Source organism: Cylas formicarius, unplaced genomic scaffold (genome assembly GCF_029955315.1).
Source record: "Cylas formicarius isolate icCylForm1 unplaced genomic scaffold, icCylForm1.1 PGA_scaffold_6__28_contigs__length_40554024, whole genome shotgun sequence".
NCBI lineage: Eukaryota > Metazoa > Arthropoda > Insecta > Coleoptera > Brentidae > Cylas > Cylas formicarius.
Window position 1 is genome coordinate 30,112,473 of NW_026844347.1, and position 18,831 is coordinate 30,131,303.

General features: G+C 31.6%; 4 protein-coding genes across 6 annotated transcripts in view; 1 reads left to right on the top strand and 3 right to left on the bottom strand.

Annotated features, from left to right (window-relative positions):
* Window positions 1-5,072, bottom strand: part of LOC132703995 (phosphatase and actin regulator 3-like) — a 92,174-nt gene extending 87,102 nt beyond the window's left edge. Inside the window, exons 1-2 of the mRNA XM_060673587.1 lie at window positions 4,909-5,072; window positions 3,087-3,185 (exon numbers count right to left, since the gene is read on the bottom strand). Coding sequence (XP_060529570.1) covers window positions 3,087-3,185; window positions 4,909-5,011 — 202 coding nt within the window. The 5' untranslated portion in view covers window positions 5,012-5,072. The remainder of the gene's footprint in view (window positions 1-3,086; window positions 3,186-4,908) is intronic.
* Window positions 3,568-4,867, bottom strand: LOC132703997 (uncharacterized). Of its 3 annotated transcripts, XM_060673593.1 has the most exons (3): window positions 4,583-4,791; window positions 4,428-4,527; window positions 3,568-4,283 (listed from the first exon to the last, which is right to left on the bottom strand). In XM_060673593.1, the coding sequence occupies exon 3, from the start codon at window positions 4,279-4,281 to the stop codon at window positions 3,604-3,606; it is 678 nt and encodes a 225-aa protein (XP_060529576.1). In that variant the 5' UTR covers window positions 4,282-4,283; window positions 4,428-4,527; window positions 4,583-4,791; the 3' UTR covers window positions 3,568-3,603. The 3 variants fall into 3 exon arrangements, with proteins under 3 accessions (XP_060529576.1, XP_060529575.1, XP_060529577.1); XM_060673592.1 differs by lacking the exons at window positions 4,428-4,527; window positions 4,583-4,791 and adding an exon at window positions 4,803-4,867; XM_060673594.1 differs by having other exon boundaries at window positions 4,428-4,791.
* A 118-nt stretch (window positions 5,073-5,190) lies between the features above and the next one.
* Window positions 5,191-6,093, bottom strand: LOC132703998 (small ribosomal subunit protein eS21). The gene is made up of 4 exons (XM_060673595.1): window positions 5,957-6,093; window positions 5,842-5,902; window positions 5,591-5,782; window positions 5,191-5,294 (listed from the first exon to the last, which is right to left on the bottom strand). Exons 2-4 carry the CDS (start codon window positions 5,889-5,891, stop codon window positions 5,285-5,287), a joined length of 252 nt encoding a protein of 83 aa, XP_060529578.1. The 5' UTR covers window positions 5,892-5,902; window positions 5,957-6,093; the 3' UTR covers window positions 5,191-5,284.
* Window positions 6,094-6,486: 393 nt separating this feature from the next.
* On the top strand, window positions 6,487-18,233 carry LOC132703996 (ankyrin repeat domain-containing protein 29). The gene is made up of 8 exons (XM_060673591.1): window positions 6,487-6,737; window positions 8,567-8,677; window positions 9,039-9,137; window positions 9,427-9,525; window positions 11,146-11,244; window positions 11,299-11,496; window positions 13,745-13,840; window positions 16,383-18,233. Exons 1-8 carry the CDS (start codon window positions 6,726-6,728, stop codon window positions 16,569-16,571), a joined length of 903 nt encoding a protein of 300 aa, XP_060529574.1. The 5' UTR covers window positions 6,487-6,725; the 3' UTR covers window positions 16,572-18,233.
* Window positions 18,234-18,831: the final 598 nt, after the last annotated feature.

Genomic DNA, 18,831 nt, shown 5'->3' on the forward strand with positions numbered 1-18,831 from the left:
TTTATTTAATAAATCAATAAAATACACTTGCAATTTTGTCAGAATACATTCAAAAATTATTTTTTTAATTATTTATTTTCAAGCATTTAAGATATGGTTTGGTTTTTGCTCAAAAAAAATATCCTAAATATTATAATATTCACAATTATTAATAACAAACTGCCGAAGTTCAAAATCGATATGGGACGCCCTATTGGAGCTAAGAAAATGAATTCCCTGTATATGGGTAAACAATAACAAAACAATAATTCCATGCCAAATATCTAACCATACCTACAGTGTTAATAGATAAAAAAATGGATTGGTAGGTTAGAGGATTTGGGAGATTAATACATTTGTTGATCGAAATATTATGTCCCGGAAGACAGGAAAAGATTAAATTGGCCTTCAAATAATCAGATGTGATGTTTGCAAGCAAATATGTTAATTAAATTGTTTGGTAAAATTTGACGAAGACGCCAACTGCACTAATACTCTTTTCAAGTGTAACCATGGCCTACAAACTAATAAAGAAAGATACCGGGTATTGCTGGGCAACGCACGATTTATCTCTTTAAGTTGTTTACAAGAGCTTGGTATAAGACAGTGATACATATTTTTTGTTGAATGGTTTTGTTTGTTTGATGATTGTTTTCATTTTAATCCTTCCTTATATTTTTGACGTTTGTGTCTTGACGTATGGTAATATTTTTTCATTAAAAATTGATTTTAATATGTGAAAAGCTACCAATGATCACTAACCAAACTAAGCAAATAATCAAACCGTAACTTGATTTATCAACATTTATTGCATGTCTCGTCCTAAACCAATAAACTCAATAAAATGTTAAATTAGTATACCTTTAATTCTACTGTTAGAACTAATTATCATTTTAGTTCAACGCATTGGCAAACCGTTTAGTTAATCGAAAAGATTTACAAATTTTCGGCCAAAAATCTGTCCATAATAATAAATTATAATTATCCATTCTATTTTAAACTAATAACCTAAAAGAACTTTCAGAATAAGAACAATGGGCTGATGTTTGTAATGAAATGTTTTTGCATCAAGATCAATGCAAAATTTCGACTGTATCAAATAAAGAATCCATTATGTACAGCTGATGGATAGTTCTTAAGCAAACAAATCTGTAGTATGATTTGATGACATTTGTGTCAGACCCACAATTCATATATCCATTTATTGTCAAATCGCTTGTAGCATTATCTGCTCACTTCCGATTTGTTCTTTTGTAAAACTTATTTAAGTTGTAAGAGTTGTAAGTACTATTCTCTAATTAAATATCAAAGATCAATCAAACTAAGTACCTGATTCTGTGGATCAACTAATAAATTAATAAATAATTATTGCAGTCCCGTCTCGCATAACTTTGACACGAAATTAACATACCCCAACAGGAAAAATTAAGGCCCATCTCACCTTGACTATACAATGGAAATTCACCGTCGCTGTGGCTATGCGTTAACATCCGGATTTTCCTCCAAAAACTCGCGATTTGATCGCCTCCGGTCGGATTTAACCGAACATCAGGCTCGGAAGCTTAATAAACGGCAAGGATCCGTTAAACATTAGGGTCGTTTAATTCATCAAATGATAAAAAATTAATGCTTTTTGTAACAAAGAAAACACCAAGCCCGTCGCGACTGCTACTTATGGCAATAACCTGGGCGCATATCCAGAGAGAGGGTTGGGCAACGAATGATCACGGATGCCAGACTGCGCTTGAAACGGCCAAATTTCGCGAATTCGACTGGAAGCGACACCCGAGACTTCCGTATGCAAGACTCCAAGCGGTTATTCATAAATATATTCCCCAGAGAGTTTTATTAAATGTGCGTGGGTTGCATCAGAACGAGATAAACATAACTATCCTCTTTATATCGGGCGTCCGGGAAAATATAGGAGCGAGACACAAGAAAAGGATACAAGTTCACATTATTGTTTTTCCTGATGGCGCCTAAAGGATGGATATCTTGTTCATTAAAAAAAATAACTTAATTTATTATTTTATTTGCGTTTCTATCGCACAAATATGAAAAGAAATTTCTTACATTTTTACTTGATAATTTATTAAAAATAAAACATTTATTCCTTACAAAATTAAGTTTTTTTGTCGATATTAAAGAACAAATTTTTTTTCAATTAAAGACTTCAAAAATATTTTTTTTTTAACAAACAGGATGTTAAACATAATGCGTTTACGTGTACAAATTAGTCCATCTCTGATAAAGTAAATAAGCTAAATATGTTTTAAGGATACTACTTTAACGGTTCTACCTTAACAGTAAGAAGAAAAACTAATTTTCAGCAGCGTCCTTTAGGGATTTATATCTTCGTAAACATAACCTGTAGAATTTCTCCAATATTACCCATCTTTTTAAAAGCTAAATTTACAGCAAACTTTTTTATTAAAATTACTAGTCCATTTGCTGCGTCTTTATGTAACATAAAAACTGCTTTATTGGTTATTTGGATTTATCTTCATTTTTGCTCCTAAAGTCTCGCATATTGTATCTTCCTCGCAAGACGGTGATAAAAAAATTTTTTCATTAAGTTCTTTTGCTGTATTTGAAAAACTATACCACATCTAAATCAATCACTAATATTGCAGTAGCTCATTGCACTTGAAAGTTAAAATATGTTAATATTTTATTTTCATTCTGACTTATGTCCTCAAAAACAACAAACGAATGTTTTACATATATGTAATGTATATTGTATTATATATATTACACAAAGTTGTTCAACTGAGGTACCTCAATTTTCATCAAAATTAATAGCGAAGAATTAGCCTTTATTCTTAACAATTAATACGCCCAATAGAAGAATTGTCAAAAACAGCAACTAAATATTATACTTTGTATTAATTTAAGCAAAAATGTTGATATTTTATATTGATTAATAGAATATTTGGAAGTCAAAGAAACTGCTAAACGCAATAGTCCGATAAAATTCAGGCAATTCATGTCAAATATTGACAGTATAGGTTTCACATGGATTGCCCTGTATAGAGAGCTCACCAGCAAAGTGACTTTCTGGTATAGTCAATATCGATGCACTGACGGCACTGCAAAGTCGCACTTACTTGTATCTCCATTGGCTTTCGTGAAATCCAGAATTTTTCCTGTGGTGCCAACAGAAGTGGCTTCCGGAATGGGTATGACTTCAGTAGACAAATCATTTTCTAAAAATACACACTTTTTAACAAAGCTTTTACTTATCGATAGACTTAATGGTTAAGGTGTTTCCAAAAAGAAAAAAGTTCACTCCAAATGAATCCTATTGTATTTTTATCTTTGGTGTTTCTACCTAGTTACCCTTTATTTCGCTGCCAATTTGGTAAATATATAAATACTTTAATAATTTGGTTATATGGAATATATAATAAACTGTTACATTTGTTTAAAACCTCTGATTTCTTCAAAAACGGTATCTTTGCTTTGTTTTTTAAGCGTACATATTAAACACATTCAAATAAAACAACTTTTATTAAAATCAATTACAATCATGTAATTAAGAAATTTACAATCTTACAATTAAGAAATAAATAAAGTAACAGTCGAAAAACTTAAATTAAATTAAAAAACAAAAATTTCCAATCACTATCGAATTTTTTTAACTATTTTTTCAAGCAACTCAGTCATTAAACCATAGAAATGTTTGTTGGTCATTCCAAATCTAATCAAATCGCACAGTTTTAATTTTTTCATTATTATAATAATAATTTCTGCAGGCAGATCCTCTAAGCAAGGAAAGAGTATGTTATGATGCTTTAATATACAGTATTTGACAGGAAAACAGATTCTATCTTTAATAACCCTAGATAAGTGATTCAAACTTTGAAACTTGTATCTTTGTAAACACAAATCAGAAGAAGTAAAATAAGTTAGAGGGTCTAATAAAGCATTGAACAAAGAACGTTCAACACCTTTTACAAAGCAGTTAATGAGCAAATCTTCTGAAAAGATCACAATGGCCAGTTTAACTTCATATGAAGGGAATGCCGGTAACACAAGGGTAACATGATAACTTTTATTTCGACGTACAACAGGTAAACTTTGACTTAATTGTAAAACTCTTTGGTAATCAAAATCACACTTGTCATTATCTTTGTAGCCAAGAGGTACAAAACCAGATTCGAGCATCAAAATATAAATCAATCCTACAAGGATTTCCACTTTGCCAAAAGGGAAGGAAGAATTTTCTATGAATTTCAAAATGTTCTGAAGACTTTCAGGTTCTTCTTCATATTTATAATCGTCCACTAATAGGGGCCTCATTACTGAAATAAAACAAAATTATTTCAGTCATTCAATAACTTTCCATTCCTAGCTTCAATATAACTAAAGAATTATCAAAGGTGATTTTTTATAGCTGAGTAATACTAATTCAACTCTAAATCGACGGAAAAATTACTGTTAATTACAATTAAATTAATTGCAATTAAAATTGCAACATTTCTGCAACATCCATAAAAAAATTTTGGTCAGACCCTGTAGATCGTTTGAAGCAGCCTGTTGCTTTTCCTTGAAAATGTTTTAATTATAATTTGATTAGGGTGATAGTTGGAATGTTACGCACCATGACACGTTGGCAATTTTAAAATCGTTTTAAAAAACAGTAAACCGCTTGAACATAAACACTTTTAAAGGGTAAAAATTGTGACTTATTGAACTTTTAAACCTAACCTACAAATTTGAGTTGCGCGAAAGCTTTTCGAATTCAAACATTTGAGAAGAAAATAAAGAAAAACTGGTATCAATTTAGGGAAAAAGTAACTGCAAAGATAATCGTTCCTTGCCTCGTTTAGCAAAAAGACTCTCGGTGCAAATATTCCCAAGCAAAACACCATCTGTCATAACTTCGGCTGGCCATTGTGTCGATTCAGATTAGGTTAGGGAACTTACCATTTTCAGTTTTATGTTTTTCTGGAATATCCAAACATTCGCTCTGCGTACAATTCTGAACATCAGTTTTATTTGCCACACCACTAGAATTACTTTCAGCCATCTTCTTCCTACTTTATGGGCCAGTTTGACTGCCCTACTGTTTGAAAATGGTTTCACTGCCGACAATGTAGAGGTCGCCACCTCTCAAGGAAAATTTGATATTCGTAACGCATATTTTGAGAAAGTTATTTCTCTAGCAGTTTGTATAATGGAAGGACAGGAAGAAAATATACTCAAAAAACAACTTAAAATCAAATTTAATTAAATAAGATGGTTACATTGCATAGAACATCGGCGTTGATAGTCCCTTCTTAGATGCTCAGTTCTTAGATGCTCAGAAGTTCCTGTAACAAAGAGTGTAGGAGCATTTAAATAATTAACAATACTTAGTTTAATTAACAATATTACACTTTTGCTTTAAAATGTCGCAATCTAAAAATAAATCAAATTTTTAAAAAAACAAATTTAAATATTTTTACTTTCCTGTATACAATTAACTAGTCCCTGATCAAAAAAATTATAAAAATTATTCCTAACCTAACGATTTTACATAGTCAAAACAGTAAAGAGATAACTAAATGGTATTTTGCATAATACTGCTATATGCAATTAAAAAAATGTGCAAAAGACTTATCCCTACTTAGCAATGATCCCATCTTTTTTTGTTAGTCTGACAATACAATCGTCTGATTCACCCATTCGGCGAACTGCTCCACACAGGGCGTAGCTCTTCGACGTATCAGTCATCCTTCCTGTTACAGGGTCGACATCGGCAATGCTCAGTTGAATAGAAGCATGATCTTTAGCGTGGATAATTCTGTTACTAGCGGAACTAAGAATCGATTTTAAGGTTAGAACGCACGTGTAAAAATGCCTTACGTTCATACAAACCATTTTCTGGGACAGTACAAGTCAACACACTCTCCGGCATCATTCTCCATTGTCGAACGACCTGAAAAATATAGATTAAAGGATTTATCGATGTAATAACAGCAAGAAAACGAACTTTTTTCTAAAAATTATGGCAACAGAAACAAATCCTTCTAAACCAACTGTTATAAAGAAATTGTCAAGCGTCAAATTAATAGAAGGAAGGTAGAGAACAAATTTATACAACCACAGTTGCATATAAAGCAAAAATTCTTCTTCTTTACATTTAACGTCACATTGGGTCCATCTACCGGCCAATAATTGTGTTTTCTAGTTTGACCCACAACACGCACAACAGCATTCTATCCGATAATTATAAATTTTCCGTTAGATGGCGGACAGATTTCTCGTTTTCGTGGGAAGAAGCTTCATCGCCGATTTGTGAATTATTTGACAATGCGAAGCTACAATTTCCCGAAGAAAATTTTCAAAATGGAAATAGTTTCCTTAGACACCTTAAAGTTAAAATTCAACAAAAGTAGCGAACGAAACACGAATTTACCCTATTTCTCTTGAAGAACCTGGTATCATATTGGTTCGAAAATAACAACCGCGGAAGACAACGCGCAAGCTCGGTCCCATTTAAAATGCGCGGGTCGTCGTCGATACTGGGTTATACACACTTTCTATAAAACCGCAACTCAACTGCATCACGGATTGCGCATTCATTTTAAAGGTTATTTGTTTTTAACAAAATCCGGTCTATAATAGTTTCTTTAGTTGATCGAAGTTGAGTGTTTCGCCAGCCATGCTTCATAACTTTTGATACCGGATACCTTAAAGCGTTTCACACGCTCCGTTGTGGATATTGGTAAAGGAGTGAGTTTTTAAAAACCATAAGTAAAATGTCATTAAAGGTAAGTTAGTGTTTACGTAAATATACGTACTTACGTAATATTTTTACGTCTACTTTAAGTATTTATTTTGTGCGATAAAAGCTCCGTTACGTCATAGATTTTTTCTGGTAACAAAAATAGCTTAAGGTACATATAGAAGAACATTGTCTGAGCTGATAGTTTGTTTTCTCTGAAATTAATTTACCCTATGAATTTAATTCTAAAAATCAGTAGCTTAATAAAAATATTACGTATTGGTTATACGTGGTGTCCCAAATTACTTTTCTGAAGCCCGTTTGACGTTTCATCTTCGCGGGACCATCATCAATTTTTGTTTTTTAATGCGTATAGACTATTTGAGGTGATTTTTTTAAATAATTTTTTTCTCAATTTTTATTACCATAATTTTGTTTTGATATTATTTTTAAGCTGTATGGAAAGGCTACAGCTAGTCCAAAAAGTACAGATGCACAAAATGACTTAAGACATATTTTAATAACGAGAAAGAAGATATGATATCCCCTCGAACTAAACGTGTTGCAGAAAAGAAATATATATTTTTAACTTACTGATTTAGCGGACGATACAGTGTAATAAGAATAGTGTATTAGTTAACATACATCGGATTTGTCAATAAATTATCCAAATGTTATCTTAACAATGCTTTTAATATTTCCCTTCTATCTATATACAGAAATATTGTTTTTTTAAGCAAGCACGAAGTTATAAACATAATTTTTAGAATTAGTTTTTACTCTAAAATAGCAAAATTCGATTTCTTAATTTCTTATAAATTCAACGCTATTATACTTTTTTGTAAGTTACAGATTGTCAAAAATCATAAAAATAATCCGTCTCTCAGAAAACGCAAAAAGAACAGCTCACTACTTTTTTTTGTCAATTTTATAAAAATTTTTCATTGACCAATACTTTGCTACGTACTAAATTGAAGTATTTCATATATTATATAATATTTTATAGCTTTTAATTGCGAAGCTGAGATTTATTTAAATTCAGCGTACATATTTTGTGTATTTTTATAATTCGTTTATTATGTTGTCACGATATTCAAATTTTGTTTGTTCAATATCTTGAGTTATTTTTTAACTTAAATATAATGTTTTGCAAAATGTTTGAATTTCTTGATCACGTAATTAAAACAGTTTAATAATTCTTATGCCTATGTATAACTTTGTACTTTTTGCTGTGTTTCGTTTAATTGGATTAGATTTAATGAGAAATCGTACTATTCCGGCATTACCCGTAGCAATTCCGGAACCGCCTAGGCGTGCCGGAAATGGCGGTGTTCCCTTTCACGAACCGTCACAGGCGAAGGCAGACGTACCGCCAGCTCGCATTTCCTCGATGCTTTCCGACGATTATTTTTGTAGAAACAAATTCAGATTCGGCCAAAGCAAGTTAATTAAAACTTGTTAAATACAATTCCGATGTTATCTCGATCAACGTGGAATATAATTTACGTTACCCTCTGTTATGGCTAATTACCTCTCGAACATTGAATAAAATTCTGATCAAGAAGAAAAAGGAAAGACTTTTAATTTTATTTTATTTTTCTTTCAATATTATTTAATTTATTCAATTAGCAACATAATATTTTTTTTATTCCAGTATACCTTTTGAAAATAACTTTTCCCAGTAAGGTGATTTAATAAGGTACGTTTCGGAAATAAAGATGTTGCCGTTTGAAAAAGGCTTGGATTGAATATTTAAAAATAAATTTTCAATTTTCAATAATAAAATTAATCAATAAAATTGTAATATTAATTAATTAAATAATGTTCAATGCTTGCTTGCTGTGATATTCAACAGATGTCGAACATTTTTTTTAGAAAGAATCTCTATCGGATGCACGGTTACACTTGGCATCGCTAAACGGTGATCTGCCATTACTCGTCAGAATCTTGGATAGCGGGAAAGTTCATGTAGACTCAAAAGATAAGGTATTTGTAAAATTTTGCTTGCAACTATGCTGTTACTTTAAGGCTGTTGTAAGTACTTCCAATAAATTTTTATTTCTACCTATACGTAAGGTGTCAATATTTGCATTTGTCGATTTATTCAATTTTTCTGTGAAATTGTGTTAACTTTATACTTTAGATGAAATGTTAAGTTAACTCAACCATTTTGATATTCCTATACTTTTACGACTTTTCGGAAATTTTATATGACGATATAATATGAAAGTAATTTTAACTAACCAAGTTAAATATCTCAGTAAATGTAAAATTCTCACAATTTTTTATGGACTCAAGAAATAAAAAGTGGAAAACGGTAGAAATTCAGAAATATGTACGTTTTCAGGAAGGCACAACTCCGTTAATATTGGCAGCAGCCAACGGCCATTTTAACTGCGTTAAAGAGTTAATTGTACAAGGAGCTGATCCGAATATCAAAAGAGTGGTGAGTCTATAAGCGATGTGCAAGAGGGCTAGTGAAAATTGGTTTAGTTCCAAAACAAGCAGAATTCGAAAACGTCATGGAATAAACATTTGAATAAAAAAAAACTTGGATGAACTTTTGTTACGATTTTTGGAAAATATGTACAAAAAAACTAGTTATTGCAGCATTAAATTTTTTAATCTTTTAATTTTTAACGTCGATTGGATTTTCTAAAGTAGAAATAAGCCTATATTTAGCGAACGTTAACCGCTAACCATTAAATTCGATTAAAGTATTTAACCATTTTTAGACAGGCACCACTGCATTGTTTTTTGCTGCCCAGGGTGGTTTCGTCGACATAGTGAAGTATTTATTGGAGAATGGGGCATCCGTAAATAGTTCAAGCGCGGTAAGTTTCATCAAAAACATTGCATAATTATTTTTAACCATTTCTCAATTTTCGTTATCGCTTTCACCATCTGCCTTCTTTTTGCGGTCCAGCAATTTGTCTTTCTGTTCTTGTACTTGTTTTCGTATTTGTTCTTTCCGGTTTTCTTCGATTTTTCGTCGTAAACGTCGTGTCAGCTCTTCGTTCAATTTCCTCATATATTCATTTTCGAACGCATCTCCGCGTTTTTTAAAGGAATCGTCGCCGTTTGGTAGACAAAAGGCTCTTTCCTGTACAGTACTAATTGCAAAAACTACATATTTTTTAAACTGGTAATGCAGTTCGCTCTTAATGCAATGGCAAAGTTTAATTACATTTGACATTTTATGTATGCGCACGTCAATCAGTTTATATTATTGAATAATAATAATACAAGAAAATAATAGTTTTGAAAAAAGTTCTAAAAGTGTAAAACATATTTTTTTATTGTATATTATAGCAACGTGTTTTCAATAATTTTATGTAACTTTAACTTCTGGAATATTCAAGAAGTATTGAAGTCATGCATGCGAAATTTGCCGTTAAAAAATAAGTATAATATATAATAACCGGGGGTGCACAGCGGATGGCCTATTACATATATCTGGAGAATTATATAGGGTGATCTATCTCTACATTATATTTTAGTAGACTTCTTTGTAAATGTGGCAACGATAGCTTGCTTATTTTAAATGGCAAGAAACAAAATAGATTTTGTTCATATTTGCCTATACCTATATTCTATCGTTATAGAAATAAAAAATAATTTCCTAGATTTTTAAGCAATTTAGACCCTTGAAGAAATCCTAATAGTTCCGTGCTTTAGTTAAATAGCTAGCTGAACTTTTACAGATAGTTCCTGGAAGGACTTGGTCATTCTTTGCTGGTATACGATTTTAAATGGCAATAAGATTTTGTACGAGTTTTAAAAACACGGTTTATCAAGTTTTTTTTGATAACACACGTTATTCGTTCATTTTCGAATTCCAGAAAATAAACTAACCCAATTTTGTTCAAGTTTCCTTATCATTTTTGAAATAAAAATAAATTTTTATGATTCTTAGGTAACATTAACATTGAACACCGTCATTTCGAATAAAAGTTTCGTACTTAGAAAACACTTCTTAAACCTCAGTTTTTCAGAAGTAATCCATCAATCAAGACAGAAGATTTCTTCTTGTCAAGTTCCAAAATCTTCTTTGTGAACATAAGCCATCTTCAAATTATTTAATGATCTTGCTATTAGCGGTCCCAAAAAAATACGACTACGACACTTTTAGCACCTTTCAGACAACTTATGTAATATGAAAGTGATTTTTAGAAAGTTATGATAATAGACCCTCATATATCCCAACAGTGAAACTTAGTCACAATATAACAGTAATCCATAAAGTTATAGTAACATATTGTTCTACAGAATACTAAATTCCCTTAAAAATTACTGCTCGTTCTAGCAGATAATAATATTGTTAAAAATTTCATGACCGTTTTGAGGTCGTGTTGACTATAACTTACCTACATTATTTAACGTAACAAATAACAACCATATGGATGCATATAATACGCTACCACTAAAAGAAAACTGAAGGTCATGTGTTTTAGGACGGTGGAAGTCCTTTATTCGTTGCTTGCCAAAGTGGCCACGTGGATGTAGTTAAAGAACTTGTCATTGCAGGTGCCAAAATCAACGCATATATGAAAGTAAGTTTTGTCAATAGTTCCCGTCTATAGATAGACGTATAATTTTGCTTCTAGGATAGGGCCACTCCGTTATTTATAGCAGCTCAAAACGGACACTATAAGGTGCTACTTTACTTACTAGCACGCGGTGCAGATCCTGATGCCAGAAGGACTGACGGCGCTAGCCCTTTGTGGATAGCAGCCCAAATGGGTCACGATCACATAGTAGCTCAGCTTTTAAAGAGCGGAGCGTTCGTCGATGCTGCGAGATACGTAAGTGACCATATACCCAACTGAACCAAAACCAAACCAAAAAAAAAACAAAAATTCATTAATATTTATTATAATAATTATTTAGAATAAGTCTGTAAGTCACTACTATGGAATTATGACACTTTTAGTATAGAATAAATATTAACAACTACAACCAAAAATGTTAATGATATGTCAAAAAAGCAGTTTTATTATAAATGTTTTTAACATAACAAAAATCTAGAGAAAATGAAAAACGACATGCTTAAAATAGATAGTTCAAGTAACTGTGAATTTATAATTTTTTGATGTTGAAAAGGACCACCCTAATGAAATTCTTTAATGATATACGAATAGAGTAGGGTCAGATTTTACACGAAGAAGAAAATTAGGTCCAAATATTTTCCGTTAAGAAAACACAATAAGTTGGGAACTTTCACAGTGTAGGGCTTATTATGTTTTTCTTAAATTGAAGTGAGACGAATTGAAATTTTTGAAATCTTGAAATATTAGAAAAATTTTCATTTTCCTTATTCTCTTCAAGTGTGCTGCGAAAACTCCTTAAAACTGTATGGTGGAAGTTCGTTTCACAGAGGTTGTTACTTCCGTTTTTTTTTTTTAAGAACGACCCCCATTTTTATATTTTATATACGACATTCGTTAGGTCATAATTTTATTTGGCGGTGAAACTATATGCAAATCTAGACGAAAGCGGACAGACCTATTTCCTATCGAGGTTATCGTGAAAGTTGTAAATATTTGTAAAGCATATATATTTGGATTTTGGAAGCATTTAGGCAAGAAAAGTTAATCAAATCTTAATATCAAAAAATATATATTTTGATAGCGTTACGTAATGTTGTGGAAAGGAAACACTGATAACATTGAACAACTATATAAGTACAAATATCGTCAGATCTCGAACAAAGATCCAATTTCGCTAAATTTACACATACGAGGGAACATTGAAATATTGACTATTTTATAAATTTGCGATATGGTCCTTAATATTAATGATATTTTTATTATATTAGGTATTTTTAGTTGCAAATTTTTTATTATTGATTATGAAAAATGTCGTTTGCACGTTTAATTTACTTTTCTGACACTTGAAAAGTGACCTACGAGGGAAAATTGAAAAAATGTGTATTTTAGAAATTTGCGTTATGGTCCTTAATGTTAATGATATTTTATTATATTAGATATTTTTCGTTGCAAATTTTTAACAGAAATAAAATGGAGAAAATAAAATTTGAATTTAAAGTTTTGGTTTTTTCACAATCCTGATCAGGATCAGAATCTTCATCGTTCAATTTAAAGTTTATTTTCGCGATGATTCCACTCTCAAAAAGATCTTTTAAATTTTTACTTTTCTTTTATTTTATGTTTTCTCATTTACTTATGATACCAAAATATCATTTTCTAGCTTAAGTAGTCGTACAGAATCTGAACTTAACATTAACTTGCTCTTGAACCATCACGGAATATGTATATTATGCAAATTCGTATTTAAGATTCTAGCCACGATGACAATCCTAAAAAAAAATTCCTTTGAAATTTTAAATGGGCTATTTTCTTTCTGTTTTTCTGTTAAAATTTTGCGATGAATATGTTTTTAGAAAACCATACGATTCTTAATATCAAGCAAGAAACTGGCAAATTTCTAAAACCGTCTTTTAAAAAAAACTATTCCTCGTAGCTTAGAAACTACAATCTCAAGCGGTATATTTGTGTCTTCAATAATAACGGAGTTTCGCAAAATGCCGTCATTTAAAAAGATCTGTTTATATTATAATGAAAATGATATAAATACGGATGCAACTGAACCATCACTGAGTTTCTATACAAGAGCAATAAAGTCTCATTAGGAGCAATTATTGGCAATTCAGCCAGATAAGATAAATTAAAATAATTTTTCGCCATATTATTTCGCGCAGTTAGCTCGCAATTTCGGAGAAATCAAACCGACCGGTTCTAGTTTGTTCTATTAATTAACTCGACTAATTGATTTTGGTATTTACCGTTTTGCGGCAAGGTTGGCAATACCGTTTTCTGTTAAATTAATTACGGTTGACGGTTTGTAGAAAACGGTTTTTGGACAAATGGGATCGTAAAATTGATTAAAAAGTCAGTGCAACTTCTTACATATTTTTGCAAAGTTATGATACCGAATATCCGCTAAGCACACGCACAATTTCATCTGTAACTCTGAGCTTGATGAAAATAATTTTATTTCAAATTATTGATATCGTTGTAAATATTCTTTTAGGATGGAGCCACGCCTCTGTTTAAAGCATCGCACAAAGGACATTCGGCAGTAGTAGGCGAACTCTTAAAATATAAACCATCATTGGGAACATTAGCGGTAAGAAAATACAGTTTTACGAAATTCCGTTATTTGAAAAATTAATCAATTCATGTTATACGATTAAACCACAATGGCAGTAGTCAATTTAAATTAAATAAGTACCCGAACCTCCCCACCCACTGTTGGTGTAGGTCAGTTTGAAATCTAAAATGTGAGCCCTCATTTTTCATTACAGAGTTGGATGCCACGCCACAGAAACATAGCTTTTTTCTGAAAATTTCTTCGATTCTCGGTAGATGACATTTTAATTCTACAAAGTGTAAAAAAATATTATCTGATTAAAATTGTTAATTTAACAAGTGACAGCCAAAAGTTGCTAAATTTGCGTCCTTCGCGAGAACTTGGATTTTCTATGTCGATGTTTGTGCCTTTTATTGGGCCATCGTCATGAAAAAGTGCCAGATTTCTTCAGTCAAAGAATTTATAAAGATCCCGATTGTTTATTGTACGTTTTTTAATTTTCTGCTGCAATATGACCGTCAATATTCTGCCTCTTTAATACTTTATGTACAAATTGCTTCTATTTCCTAGCCTTCAAATATCAAAGTGCTAGATGTCTGCTGATGGAAGATCATGTTAATTATGATCAGTAATTCCGCTATTTCCACATGTTTTGGACACCCTTTATAAAATCAGACCGTATGCATATGACCTAGACCTTGTTAACGAAGTAGAAAAGGGAGAATCAAAAATAAAAAAGTAAATAAATAAATGTAAAAAAAACTGGATGTTTGCAAGTAACAGAGATATGCTATTATGCTATTGAAAGAGAAGCGAGTTACATATAGAGCGTATTAAAAAAAAAACGCGCGAACTGGAGATGTGTCATCCAAAAAATAAGAAAAAGTTCATATCCAGATCCAGAAATGCTTAATTTCCAATTTACGGGGTGGTAAATATTCAAAAAAAGGCATTTTTGCAATATCATAAACATTTTTTTTCCGATTTTGTTGAAATTTGACCACGTCATTTATGAAGTCCAGTGCCGCCCGGGTATAGTATTGCCAACGATATAGAGCTCACAAAAAGTACAGCTTTTTTTGGTTTTTCGAGAGAAAAACAAAAATTATGAAAATTGATATTTGGTAGGTATGTAGCCTATGACGTAAGGATATTCGCACAACCGTTATTTTAAATATTGAACACTCTGGAAGCTAAGCATTTCCGAACTTTTTTTCTATTATTTGATGTCGAGCATTGGCGCATGTTTTTTGAAACACTCTGTAGGCTATTTAATTATACGAACTAGTCCTTTAATGTACAGAGTGTTTTCTAATTCTAAACATATGTTCTAAACGTCTTAACTTTTGGGACACAGGGTAGTTAAATTTACATTTAATCAATCTTTTTTTTAAATCCGATCTAGGGTTCTCACATAAAAATATAAAAACCTCTTCTCTGCATGGTCATAACAATACCGGCAATATGATAGCGTACAGAGAAATTAGTTTTTAATTTTAAGTGAAAACCGTGCGACAGACTAAAAAACTTAAAGTATCATTTTTTTTAAGGAAGTCAGTGGCTTGCTTAATTATGTCGCCAATGCACTGGTTAAATCGAGAAAAAATACGGTTGAGTGAAACAGTTGACAGTTGACTGACAATTTCAAATTCTATTGATGAAAGTTCTGAACTTAGTATGAGAAAAATTGGAAATAATTTGAATATCTCCCACGTCTTGGTTTGGAAAATTTTGCACGGTTTTCTATTATACTATACATATTCAACGAGATTTTCCCTTGCGGGTTAATTTTTGTCAATGGTTTTTGTTTGTTTGACCAAGAAATACCATTTACAGATGAAACTAACAGAATAACCATATTTGGGCCGATGAAAATCCCCACGCAGTTGTAGAATTTAAACATAATATTAATAATTAATAATAATAAATAATAATTAATAAATTAAGAACAGTTTTCGGTAAATGTTTGGGCTGGAATTGTTGAAAATTACTTAATTGGACCTTTTTAACTCCAGAAATGAAAAAATGGCCATAGTTATCGCAATAATTATTGTTAAGAGGTTTTGTTATTTCATTAAAACTGTAAAAGTAAAAAGAACCGTCCTCTAATAGTTTTTTTTTCTAAACAACACTAGGTAGTAACTAAAAAAAACTGGATATTTTGTTTTAGATAGATGTTTTAATTTTCACAAAAAGAAGTTCTCGATTCAATCAGTGCAGTGGCGATTAACCAAAATATTATTTGTTCATAGACAGGCAGTGACACGCCCCTGATTTCCTTATAGCAATAATGACATTTGCATTTATGACCAGATTTGATCTCTTATTTTTTTTTTTTTAGTCGTTCGCACGTCCTTTACTGTATATTAACCATATTGTTATGGCCATGCGGAGAAGTTTTTTTTTTAAGCGAAAACCGTACATCGAAGTGAAAAAAATCAAGAATTCAAATTTCTTTAGTTCTTCCAAAACGGCCTATAAAACATATACAGGGTGATTTTAATTACTATTGTTATTATCGCCAAAACAATATTCTGAATAACTCGCTGGGTTTTTAAAAATAATTTCTATTTTTCAGAACGGCGAAAGTGCGTTACACGCGGCGGCCTTTTCCGGTAGTTTGCCTGTTTGTAAACAGTTAATTGGGGCGGGGGCGGACCCTACATTAAAGAATCAAGAGGGTTTGACGCCCGTCGATATCGCCATCCAGCATAAACACAACGTAGTTAGTGATTACTTAAGCCAGCGTGTATCGCGTCATAGGTAAAAGTAAACCGTGCGACATTTTGTAACTCAATTTACAAATTATGCCAAAAGCAAAAAGAAAAACGATAAGGAGTTACTTTTTCCAAACTGTTATTGTTTTGTACTAAGCAGGACGCCAAAATTGATATTAATTAGTTGATATACAGAGTGTTGCATCAATTACCCAGGTAGCAGAGGGTTGTAAAAATGAGGTTGTTAACTAGTCACTAAAGGACGAAAATGAAGTTAAATATGACGTCAGCAGGAAGTGAATTTACCTACAAATGTCTCAGACGAATGATGTCATTTAAGTGAGGTCTTTTTTACGTCAATTAGTGTAGTCAATTTTTGTCATTTAAATGACTTCTTTACGTTAACTTAAAGTCCGTGTAAGTAAGTATCTCCAAAAACATCCGATTCCTCCCAAATCCGTGTGGTAAAATCCCTGAAATGTCCGAAGTGGCTCGGATTCGTGGGAAACGAAACTGACATGGTAAAGTGACGCTTCCCGCATACTAGACCGATGGGTAATTAGGTATTTTACAGATGGGAGTTGAAAAAGTAAATTAAATGACATGGAACATCTTTTGCGGATGTGGAAAGTGGAGAATTATAGTTAATGAATAAAGATGAGCCTTTCTTTAAAATAAATTAATAATGAAAGTATAATATTCAGGATCTTCCATTTGATTTTTTTCACAAAAATTATTATTTTTCATTTTAACTCAGGCTGTATAAACAATTCGGATTAACTTCAAAATATTGGAATAATAAAATTACAGCTGTCGGAAATGACGTAAAACATATACGGTATTAAACACGTTGGGTGATTGAGTATAAGAGAGAGACCCTGTATATTCGAAAATAATTATAATTTTTTTTAATCTCATCTATACCTTTTGTATTTAACATTTTTCTCAAAAACAAATAATAAGCGTCAGCGCCCCCGTATTTTCTAATTCATTAAGATTCACGCAAGATAAATGACAATTGTTTACACACTGTACAAAACGATTTTCAACTGTTTAATTATGTCAATCATCCTGCGTTAGATAGACCCATAGACTATAGAAATTATCTCAACATCTCAACTAGATCTGATTTCATATTTACAATTACACAGCAACACATACCATGGCCGATGGTGTTTTGCCGTTGAAACTTATTTGTACTATTGAAATGTTCGTGACGGAAATTAGAAATTGTTTTTTTTTCTTTTAATATAATTTTTTTTATTTTTGTTTGTATTTGGTGACCGTCGCAAGCATATCGGACAACATAAGGGCCAGAAATATTTTGTTACCCAAAAAGCACATATGTATATTTTTAACCTCTTATGCGAGTTGGTTATTCGTTTCGTTTTTGACGGAGGTTTGAATTTTATCGAATTTTTTGAAAATATTTTTCAAACCATGTGCAAGCAACAGACAAATTCAATTCAGAACTCGTTCTGGCAATTATTATTGCCGATATGTTTTCCATGGAACACACTGTAGAAATATAATGATATTAAAAACATATCGTGCCTTTATATTAAGTAGTATACTACATACACATTGTTTAAAAGTTTAAGTGCGTAAAGAAATAGAGCAATTCGAAAATATTTCGTAAAATTGGTGAGATTTTTGTATATTTCATTGACGGTGTAAATTTTATTATTAAAAATAAATTTTGTTTTATCGATTGTGTATTATTTATATGACCCGAAAATCAGTTACTACACTGTACAGTGTGTACCATTTTTTGTGGTTTTACGGCGTATCTAGGATTGTCGAATTGTCTGGTCAAATTTTTTTGCATCAATTGACCGAAATAATTTCAAAATTTATATTTATTTATATTGTGAGTTACGTCGCCGTCACGCGGTTCTGGAAACCAAATGGAGACGATATTATTATTGAGATTACCGAAATCGCTAAGCATCGAATTCGGATATTCATTGAATAGGTAAATTGGGCCGTTTGTGGTGCAAAATGGGTACAAACATAATGTGCGCCGCTAGTGTATGCTGTCTCGCATTTTAGATCCAATTTGATTTTAAAAATGGTGCATTTTTAGAAACCCTTTGCAGTTCGATTGTGCGTTAACTTAAAAGTTGAACACTGGTCAGTTCTGGTTAATGGAGTAGTGAATGAAGTTGAAATTTTGATATATAAGCAACAACAACTGTAGGTCCTATAATAATTTGATTCGGCTTGTTGTTAGTTTCTCAAAACTATTTACCATGTAAGTGCTATTTCAAATACAAGGCATTTTAATTTTGTGTTTTTATATAAATTACA

Excerpts from the sequence above, each read along its gene's own strand:
- LOC132703997 (XM_060673592.1), bottom strand. The coding sequence starts at position 4,860 with ATGACAGATGGTGTTTTGCTTGGGAATATTTGCACCGAGAGTCTTTTT. Across the intron at positions 4,284-4,802 it reads GAGTCTTTTTGCTAAACGAG|TAATGAGGCCCCTATTAGTG; the intron begins GCAAGGAACGAT and ends GTTTTATTTCAG.
- LOC132703998 (XM_060673595.1), bottom strand. The coding sequence starts at position 5,891 with ATGGAGAATGATGCCGGAGAGTGTGTTGACTTGTACTGTCCCAGAAAA. Across the intron at positions 5,783-5,841 it reads TTGTACTGTCCCAGAAAATG|TTCCGCTAGTAACAGAATTA; the intron begins GTTTGTATGAAC and ends ATCGATTCTTAG.
- LOC132703996 (XM_060673591.1), top strand. Across the intron at positions 9,526-11,145 it reads CCGTAAATAGTTCAAGCGCG|GACGGTGGAAGTCCTTTATT; the intron begins GTAAGTTTCATC and ends CATGTGTTTTAG. Across the intron at positions 11,245-11,298 it reads AAATCAACGCATATATGAAA|GATAGGGCCACTCCGTTATT; the intron begins GTAAGTTTTGTC and ends TTTTGCTTCTAG.